At 48.6% G+C, this 10,753-nt stretch overlaps 1 protein-coding gene across 1 annotated transcript in view; it reads right to left on the reverse strand.

Annotated features, from left to right (window-relative positions):
* Positions 1-8,524, reverse strand: part of DBP (D-box binding PAR bZIP transcription factor) — a 48,709-nt gene extending 40,185 nt beyond the window's left edge. The window contains exon 1 of the mRNA XM_073552096.1: positions 7,787-8,524. Within this exon, the coding sequence (XP_073408197.1) occupies positions 7,787-7,949 (163 nt within the window). The 5' untranslated portion in view covers positions 7,950-8,524. The remainder of the gene's footprint in view (positions 1-7,786) is intronic.
* Between the last annotated feature and the right edge of the window lie 2,229 nt (positions 8,525-10,753).

Raw genomic sequence — 10,753 nt, forward strand, 5'->3', positions numbered from 1 at the left:
ATTTCCGCAGTGTTTTTGGATGCGTGGAATTGCATCAAATCACAATGCTAATCAATGGGAAATGCAAAAATGCTCTGTACATGCTGTGGAATCACAGCGTTTTTTTCCCCCGCAGCATGTCATTTCTTTTGCGAATCCGCAGCAGCATTTTCCAGTCTGGCCCAAAAATCTCTCTCACAAAAACCGCAAGCGTTTTACCCTGCGTTTTCTGCCACTAGATGCGGATTCTCTGCAGAAAATTCCGCAACGTGTGCACACGCCCTTAAGGGGCCACTGCACTTTCCACAGTTTGGCCCCGCACTGCGTTGTTCCTGGCCACATCCACTACAATGAGGAAAAACCTGTGATGGGGACGGACGCAGTACTGAAGCAGTGCTGCAGCCTTGTTATGTCCGGATCCGTGGGTCACTCACTGAGCTGCTGACACAGTGTCTGCATGGTAGGTACCTGGGGCATACAGACAGCCTAGACCTGCATTCCCCTGTACGGGTGAATGTACCCTTATGGAGGAAAGCTGCCCCAGCTCCCACCAGTAATGCCCATCATACATCAGATGAAAGTCTCCTGAGGCTGCCAGACATTCCGGTACCTCCTAACATAACACGTCGCTAACTGCAGTACCCACTCCTGGATGGTTGTAGTAGAATTCTAGGCCAGGGGAGAGCAGAGCAGTCACCCATGAGACCGTGGTGGAAACACCATCTGCCTTGTAGAACACCAAATGCTTCCAGTCTTCCTTCTAGTTCATTTTTTCCCCATGTCGTGGCTTAGTCTGTTTTCAAGGTTCAGTATAATGGTTCCCGTAGCGGACATTAGTATGTTATACGGTGTCTGTACCTTAAAGGGAATGTGTCACCTAATCCGAGAGCAGCATGATGGAGAGACTAGCTGCAGTTCTGATAAAATAACTTAGCAGCAGAAGATTATCACTAGAAGACTAGTAGATCTTCTGGTATGTAGTCCAGGCATACCCGCAGCTTTCTGTCTATTTCCAGTGTACACAGAAAGCTGACAATCAGTGGTGTGGTGTTATGCACAGCTCAGCATTCAGAGCTCTGCAGCAGATAAAACAAGGATTTTTATTAAAAATTGCAGCAAGCAGCTCAGTAAGTGATACATCACTGGAATCAGGGTCTCTGCCCTTATATGATGCTGCTCTGCGATGGGGAAGCAAGGTGACAAATTTCCTTTTCATCGTTTCTGTACTTTCACATGTTGTGCTTATAATGTCACTTTTAAAAACAGTTAGTCCCAAAATAATGATGTCAGCTCATAATAATAATCATGCAAGTGTATTCAATTGTTCCTATAGAAGTAATTTTGAAATCTGGCTAGATTTCATCTTAAATATGCTGCCTGAATGGTGACCCCACATCCCCAGGTCCAATCAATCAAAAAAGTTTGGAGGGCACCACACAATAAAGGGATACACTTGAAGTCTGTATGAAACAAGACATAAGTAATAGGAAGAAAAGCTACAGACTAGAGCAAGGATCACCTGAATATACAAAATACTTTATTGGATACAAACAAACATGACCAATTAAAAACAATTAAAAGTCAAACATGACACATATACAAACTAATAGCCCATAATAAAGCTACAAGCTCCCCTCAAAAAAACAAAACATGAAGTATTCAATGGCCATGCTCTAAATACACTCACAGGTAAACACAAGCCAAAACACACCATGTACAATGCAATACCAGAAAGACCAATTACATTCTCCAGCTTGCACTCCTCTGTCTGCTAACCAGCCTCCATGCAACCTCTATTGCACCACCTGGCTCACTGGCTCTATTCATAGGGGGTGGACCTGCAGCAGCGGACAGTGGCCCCCTATAGTTTGGATGGAGCTGCCCTCTTCTGGCAGCTTCACAGAACTTCTGGCCACCGCTGGCGTCGGGTGTTGCACCCCATCAAAAAGATGCTGATGACCTCCCCTATGGAAAAGTGATTAAGAAAAAAGTAGCGACCAACCTCTTTAACGTTTCCACCATAATGCAAAAACGCAAAGACATTTTATTGATGGAGAGAAAAACTTGCTATGGAGCATTATTGCTACAGATGAATCCCAGTAAAGTCTAGTCTTTAGTATCCATAATGTAGGTTTCTATTTTACACCATAGAAGTCAAAAGTTAAGAGAAAAATGACTGAATAGTTGTCATGTAGGTGACTACACTTGGTGATGCGGTCTCCTCTGCTCATATGGTGCTGCACATGACAGGCTAGTAAACACATGCCGCTGTAAACAATGGCCGCAATTATCCAGGAGGAGGCCACATGGCTTGTCCTGTAACCACCTAGCGTTACACGTGACAGAGCCAGTCACCCAGTCAGGTGTCAGCCATGCAGGACACGGCACTTCCCATCTCACCTGGAATGCTCTCTACCTGCGCCCTGCCCTGAGTATGGGCCGTGCTCCAGGTCATTGTGCAATGTAGCTCTCCTGTGTGCTCCACACATCCATCACATGAAGATTAGACAGATGTCGTCTTCCTAAACCCAGAAACATATCAAGCCATCATAACAGAGCGTGAATCTGCAGATCACACATTACTTCTCACCAAGCTATGGCGATGTCTGCAGACCCCTGGCCCAAGCAAAGTCTGCAGACCCCTGGCCCAAGCAAAGTCTGCAGACCCCTGGCCCAAGCAAAGGCAATGTCTGCAGACCCCTGGCCCAAGCAAAGGCAATGTCTGCAGACCCCTGGCCCAAGCAAAGGCAATGTCTGCAGACCCCTGGCCCAAGCAAAGGCAATGTCTGCAGACCCCTGGCCCAAGCAAAGGCAATGTCTGCAGACCCCTGGCCCAAGCAAAGGCAATGTCTGCAGACCCCTGGCCCAAGCAAAGGCAATGTCTGCAGACCCCTGGCCCAAGCAAAGGCAATGTCTGCAGACCCCTGGCCCAAGCAAAGGCAATGTCTGCAGACCCCTGGCCCAAGCAAAGGCAATGTCTGCAGACCCCTGGCCCAAGCAAAGGCAATGTCTGCAGACCCCTGGCCCAAGCAAAGGCAATGTCTGCAGACCCCTGGCCCAAGCAAAGGCAATGTCTGCAGACCCCTGGCCCAAGCAAAGGCAATGTCTGCAGACCCCTGGCCCAAGCAAAGGCAATGTCTGCAGACCCCTGGTGCAAATGTAAGTGAGAAACTGATGTGTGAACAAGCAAATCCCAAAATTATTTGGATGGTGTCTAGTACTCTCTCTGCTGGTTGTTTCAAAATGACATAACACAGTGATACAGCATGCATCCAGTATCTAATGGTGGAAATGTAGGCCACATTGGTATATTCTGCTTGCAGTGCAGATTTATACTCATTTTAAGGGTATGTGCACAAGTTAAGTAAAATTTCTGCATCTCTTGGCATGAAAAATGCAGCTGCTTCCCCTATATTCTCCTTCTGCGTCTAATGTCTCACTATTTCGCACCGCTGTGGTGAGTGCTGAATAGTTTCAGAGCGCTCACTGCCGGGACCAAAGAAGCAGTGTAACAAGGAGAGGAGAGTATATATATATTTTTTTTTTAATGTGGCACCCATTATACTGAATGGAGGACTAAGGAGGGGCCATTATGATGAATGGAGGACTACGTGGGGGCCATTATACTGAATGGAGAACTACGTGGGGGCCATTATACTGAATGGAGGACTACGTGGGGGCCATTATCCTGTATGATGGCAATTATTCTGTATGGAAGATTATGTGTGGCCCATTATACTGTGTGGAGAGCTATGTGGGGATAACAGATGGGGCATCATACTTTAATGTGTTCACCATACTTTGCTGGGGAACCTATGGAGGTACAGTAGGGTCGTGTGGAATAATTCACTGTGGGGATATCATGTTTGGTGGGCAATTTTGTTGGCATCGTACTTTATGGGGGCAATGAAAGGGCAATCTATGGGCTTCAATAGGAAAAAAATTAATTTGAAAGGGAACCAAAGTTGTGAGATATGTTCTTCTGAATAATAAGTTTTTCTTTTGTTTTGTTGGGGGGGGGGGGGGTAGGGGTGCCCAAGTAAAACATTTTCTATGGGGCCATATAATTTATATGTGCGCCCCTGCCAGCGAGGAAATACCCAGTCATGGGAATGACTCTTAACATATATTAATTATAATGTACTTTGCTCTAGGAACAACCCCTTTTATTTGTTTTCATATGAAAAGGTTCCTTGCTACATTTGATAAGAAAAAAACTTCCTCAATTGTAGACATTTGCTTTTAATAAATATCAAGGTCGGCCCACAACTTTATCCAAGTTTTCCATTTTGGCCTTCTATGTATTAGAGTTTGACATCTCTGCTCTAGAATGATGCCAAATAGTGTTGCTGCATGGAGAGCCATACCTGGGTCCACAGAGTGCCCATGGTTCCTTAGGCTATGTGCACACGCTGCGGATTCACCCGTGGATTTGTATCTGCGGATCCGCAGGTAAAACCACAGCTAAAATGATCAGCGGTTTTACCTGCGGATTGGCCAGCGGTTTTCCCCTGCGGTTTGACACCTGGACAATGGAATAGGTGGCCAACCGCAGCGGAATCTGCAGAAAGAATTAACATGTCAATTCTTTCTGCAGATTCAAAACCGCAGCTTTTCCGCAGTGAAAAATCCGCAGCATGTGCACATTGTAAATCCCATAGAATTACATGGTACTGTACACTGTTTGCAGAACTGCTGCGGATCCGCAGCAAAAACTGCAGCGTGTGCACATAGTCTTAGTGTGGAGCAACCAGAAGCATATGGCATGATGTATGCAGCTCTGCTGTGTGCACGAGGCCTAACATGTCACGCATACAGACCGAACAAGCAACATACAAAGACCAAGATGTGACCGCTGACCTCGGTTTTATAAGCCATCTAGTACTTTCAGGGATTTTTCACTTTCAGAATACTCCTCTCCCCCAGCAAACTGCTCTTTCCTTGCCTCCTCTGGGTCCTGCGCGAAGTCCCTGCCACTCTCAGTATTGGTTATTGCATTGACAGCGCTGCAGCCAATAACACAGCCCAGTGGTTACGCCATCAGCCCGGGCAATGCCACATTGGCTTACTTATTGGCTGCTCCAGTTGTTACCAGACAAAGGGTGCAGCAGTGGAGGCTCAGAGATGGACCGAAAGCGGGTGATGTGCACAGAGCTTCCCATAATGACGCAGTAACATTCAATATACTGGGATGAGGTAGCGCTGTAGTAGAAATGACCAATCCGATTGTCTGGGACTAATTCCAGTCCTCCATGACAGCCGCTGTTCACCTCTGCGCTTGGCGCCCTGGGCTCCCCTAGTGCCTACTAGGCATCGTAAAACCATGATGTGGTGGCATGATACGCCACTGCACGAGGCCTGTTATGTAGCCAGAAGCAAAGACCAGGACAACACATGACGTCACCAGCTCTGCTGCCCGATGTGCAAAAGAGCGGAGCAGGAGCTCCTGAAGAATCTCGGAGAAAAAGCTCCATACTGAGCGGCATATGAAGGGTAATGGATGCATCCCTAGCTTTCCATGGCTGCTGGATTTTGGATAGAAGTGTATTATGGCCGCGTCCTTGAGGCCTGTAATCACGACTGTGTGCAGTTCAGCCATCACCATACCGGACCATAATTTCCCCCTACACTGGGGACCATTCCATGTGGAGCACCAGATCTCCGACACGTTCCCATACAAGTACTTCTTGGCACAAAGCAATATGAAATCTTCCTAAAAAAAATCCACCAAAATTTTAGGGTGCAATAGCAGAAGACATATGGGAAACTAGTACGAGCAGGAATATGTTGGTAGGTGTGTAGTCAGGATCCATGTGATAATGATCCCGGACTCCAATCAATGGCTCCACAAGGCATGGAAATGGGAGTGTGACAACCCCATCCACGTGCTTTGGGAATTACGTGCTGGATTCTGGAGCTTTCCTCCATTGCGATTTTAGCAAGCTGCTTGTATGGTCACAGTACATACAGATGGCAGAATCGGCCTTCACCCGACTGTACCGTGTGACCCGCTGCTATATTTACCAGATATGCTTAGAATAAATGAGAACTATTGGGAATAGCAGATCGTTAGCATTTTAAGGGTGGTTTTTATTTAATCTTTTACAATTTCTGCAAAACTCATCATATTTACCCGCTACAATGTATCCAAGAAGCTGTACACTGGAGCAATCACCTTGGGATACACAGGGAATGGCGACCACCGATATATGCCGGGGAGGGCCAGCAAACTGTCTATGCAGAGACTAATGGTGCCCGGACATACACGGGCACATAGGCCCAGAGGTGGAGGGCCAATATCACCCGCCAAGCATCATGAGGTGCAAGGGCCCCTGAGGTCGGTGGCCACCAGCGAACCGCAACAACTCCACCGGAAGTGAAGGTGCGGCCCCCCTAATGTCCGCCATGTACAGCTGGGTGAGGAACCACAGTGACAGAATAATGGCTGCTCCAGACACAGGCAGGAATGGGTGACAATGGCCACAAGGACTCACTGAGGGATGGCTGACAACAAAGCACACAATAAACACGAAGGCTCCACACAAATACATGTGTCACATGCCAGAGACGGACAGGGAGGCAGACAGATGAGAGAGAGATATATGGGATAGAAGGATAGAGAGACAGATAGAGAGAGATAGATATGGGATAGAAGGATAGAGACAGATAGAGAGAGATAGATATGGGATAGAAGGATAGAGACAGATAGAGAGAGAGATATGGGATAGAAGGATAGAGACAGATAGAGAGAGATATATGGGATAGAAGGATAGAGACAGATAGAGAGAGATATATATGGGATAGAAGGATAGAGACAGATAGAGAGAGATATATATGGGATAGAAGGATAGAGACAGATAGAGAGAGATATATGGGATAGAAGGATAGAGACAGATAGAGAGAGATATATGGGATAGAAGGATAGAGACAGATAGAGAGAGATATATGGGATAGAAGGATAGAGACAGATAGAGAGAGATATATGGGATAGAAGGATAGAGACAGATAGAGAGAGATATATGGGATAGAAGGATAGAGACAGATAGAGAGAGATATATGGGATAGAAGGATAGAGACAGATAGAGAGAGATATATGGGATAGAAGGATAGAGACAGATAGAGAGAGATATATGGGATAGAAGGATAGAGACAGATAGAGAGAGATATATGGGATAGAAGGATAGAGAGACGATAGAGAGAGATATATGGGATAGAAGGATAGAGATAATAGGAGAGATATAGGATAGAGACAGATAGAGAGAGATATATGGGATAGAAGGATAGAGACAGATAGAGAGAGATATATGGGATAGAAGGATAGAGACAGATAGAGAGAGATATATGGGATAGAAGGATAGAGAGACAGATAGAGAGAGATATATGGGATAGAAGGATAGAGAGACAGATAGAGAGAGATATATGGGATAGAAGGATAGAGAGACAGATAGAGAGAGATATATGGGATAGAAGGATAGAGAGACAGATAGAGAGAGATATATGGGATAGAAGGATAGAGAGACAGATAGAGAGAGATATATGGGATAGAAGGATAGAGACAATAGATAGAGAGAGATATATGGGATAGAAGGATAGAGACAATAGATAGAGAGATATATGGGATAGAAGGATAGAGACAATAGATAGAGAGAGATATATGGGATAGAAGGATAGAGACAATAGATAGAGAGAGATATATGGGATAGAAGGATAGAGAGATGATAGAGAGATAGATGATAGATATTTCGATAGATTAGTGCTAATAGCTTGTAGAGCCAGAATGCACAGCTGACAGATGGGAGAGACTTACAGCTGGCCAGCTCCTTGGCCCTGCGCTCCTGCCCCTTGATGGGCCCTTGCAGCAGGCTCTTCAGGCTCACCATGCCCGCCCCTGCGGCCCCTATGGCGGGGGTGGGGTGCAGCGCTCCCTGCAGCCTCTCGGCGCCCGCCAGCTGGGCTGATGGCCGCGCCATCTTCTCCTGCCCTGACGGTGACGCTCGGATCAGCTGCGGAGCTCTCTTGTGGAGGCGCGGAGGCTGCTGCAGTGGGCGCGGAGTGTCCGGGGGGGAGCTCAGCAGGCGGGCAGCAGGCACCGGACGCGCTGGGATGGGGGTGAGGGCAGCAGTTCCCCCATGTCCTGGTGAATGGGGCAGTGTTGGGGTTTCGTGTCCTTCTGCTCCACCGCGGTGACAACACAGGGGGTGTCGGCAGCAGCTAGGTCCATGTACGGCGCAGCCCCCGGTGTGTGTGTCCGGCCCCGGTGTGTCCGCTCCGCGCTGTCACCGCCGTCTGCCCCGCTGTGTTTGTGTTTTCCAAGTTTCTCTGGGCTAGTCATGTGGCAGTGACATGGGGAGAGGCAGGAGGACCCTGACCTATTTTTGTCCAATCACAGTCGGGGCAGGAGGGGCTTGACCCAGTTATAGCCAATGAGCAGCGTGTGTGGGCGTGGCGATGAGAGTTAGGTACACATGGCCGGGCATGTGTCACCTGGCCGTGCACCCTGAGCCGCTGAGTGTGTGTGTGTGCGCGGCGGCTCCCGGCCCACGCCTCCCAGTGGCCGGCGGCCAGCGCACAGCGGCCAGTACTGCCGCTTTCTGGGCGCCGTGCACATCCACGTCTCCTCCGCTCCGGGGGGCGTGTCCTCCGACCTAGTGTGCTGACTGATAGCTGGTCACGTGGCACGCTGCTGTTAGAAGCCTGTGTGACTGCTGCAGTGATGGCAGCGCACGGGTGAGGCGCCCTGCTCCTCCGTGAGGAGACTCATTACAGTCTGTCACTTACAGTGAGTGACGGCTCCTCACCACCTGCCCATAAGGGAATGAATATTCATGTCTGACGTCACTGACGCGCCCCCAGGTGCCGCCCCGCTGTGCAGGGACACGAGACCTCTGGGAGAAGACGCACATGCGCAGTACGGCTCCCTGGGCTCCAGCTGCTGTTTCTTGAGTGTCTGTGTGCACGGAGACCTGAGGCGATGCTGCGGCAGTGTGATCAGTGCCCATAGGTAACATAGCTCTATATCATACAAGGAATCAGCTTGTGTGGTTACCAGCATGTACCAATCACCATAAACCCAAACTCCCTTCCCCAATGGGTCATGAATACGTAACTAACCACCTCTCTGTGGCCAGCAATAAGAGGGTTCCCATGGAAACGCGCCAGATATCATACATAGAGGCTTATTCAGGGCGTGTTTATAACCCACCTATCAGAGTAAGGCGTCTGTGTTATCATGGAAACCAAGCCCTATCGCCCAATCACATGAGGCAGCCGAGAAACGCCCCCACGGAGCGGTCACAATGCACATGTGCAGACGGCGCACACTCCTTTTCTCCCTAGCTCCAGGGCCCTGGCTCAAATCCTAGGTCCCACATTCACCCTGATGTGTGAGTGTACTTTAGCCTGAGAATGGGTTTATTATATTTGCTAACATTTGTGTGCTGTCGTGCCTTTTTTGCGTGTCTCTCTGGGCCCACATGGCGCTATTTCTATGCACTCCATAACCATTGAGCAATCTGTCATCTTTAGCTTGGGCATTACCAGTTTTTCACTCTGAGCCATTGTGGGGGACCTGTATTTTACAGGATAATTACTCTCCTCTTCATGTCTTTTCTTCTGCTTTTCTGGGCCTATAGGGCAGCAGTGATGTGCACGGTATGTATAATAGATCTGCTTTGGATTTACTCTTGGTTAGTTACAGTATCCATGTGCAGTGCCATTTATGGTGCCTCTTGTGCACTCATGTTCTGTGTTTTTTGGGGAGACTATTAGGTGTGGGAAATCATTGCTTTCATAAAATGAATTGTGTTTTTGCTGTTTGTACTATTGTTGTCTAATAAAGTGTCATTATTCTTTATATACAATTGAGGTGCTCCTTGATATATGGGCATGATGATCTTCTTGTTTTTTCATGTCATGTTTTTCTCAGGCCCTTAATGAGCCCTCTTGTTTCAGATCCATAAGTGGTGCCCTCCATTTCTTTCATATTCACTGCTGGATATCAGCCCCAGGTGTCACCAAGGTCACATGACAGCAATCCAAGCTCCGCGCTGTCACAAAGCACATGTGCAGACGGCGCACACTGCTGGATATCGGCCCCAGGTGTCACCAAGGTCACATGACAGCGATCCAAGCTCCGCACGGTCACAATGCACATGTGCAGACGGCGCACACTGCTGGATAGCGACCCCAGGTGTCACCAAGGTCACATGACAGCAATCCAAGCTCCGCACGGTCACAATGCACATGTGCAGACGGCGCACACTGCTGGATATCGGCCCCAGGTGTCACCAAGGTCACATGACAGCAATCCAAGCTCCGCACGGTCACAATGCACATGTGCAGACGGCGCACACTGCTGGATATCGGCCCCAGGTGTCACCAAGGTCACATGACAGCAATCCAAGCTCCGCACGGTCACAATGCACATGTGCAGACGGCGCACACTGCTGGATATCGGCCCCAGGTGTCACCAAGGTCACATGACAGCAATCCAAGCTCCGCACGGTCACAATGCACATGTGCAGACGGCGCACACTGCTGGATAGCGACTCCAGGTGTCACCAAGGTCACATGACAGCAATCCAAGCTCCGCACGGTCACAATGCACATGTGCAGACTGCGCACACTGCTGGATAGCGACTCCAGGTGTCACCAAGGTCATATGACAGCGATCCAAGCTCCGCACGGTCACAATGCACATGTGCAGACGGCGCACACTGCTGGATATCGGCCCCAGGTGTCAAAAAGGTCACATGACAGCGATCCAAGCTCCGCA

This window comes from Dendrobates tinctorius, unplaced genomic scaffold (assembly GCF_039654945.1).
Source record: "Dendrobates tinctorius isolate UK_male_01 unplaced genomic scaffold, ASM3965494v1 ptg000184l, whole genome shotgun sequence".
In the NCBI taxonomy this organism is placed as follows: Eukaryota; Metazoa; Chordata; class Amphibia; order Anura; family Dendrobatidae; genus Dendrobates; species Dendrobates tinctorius.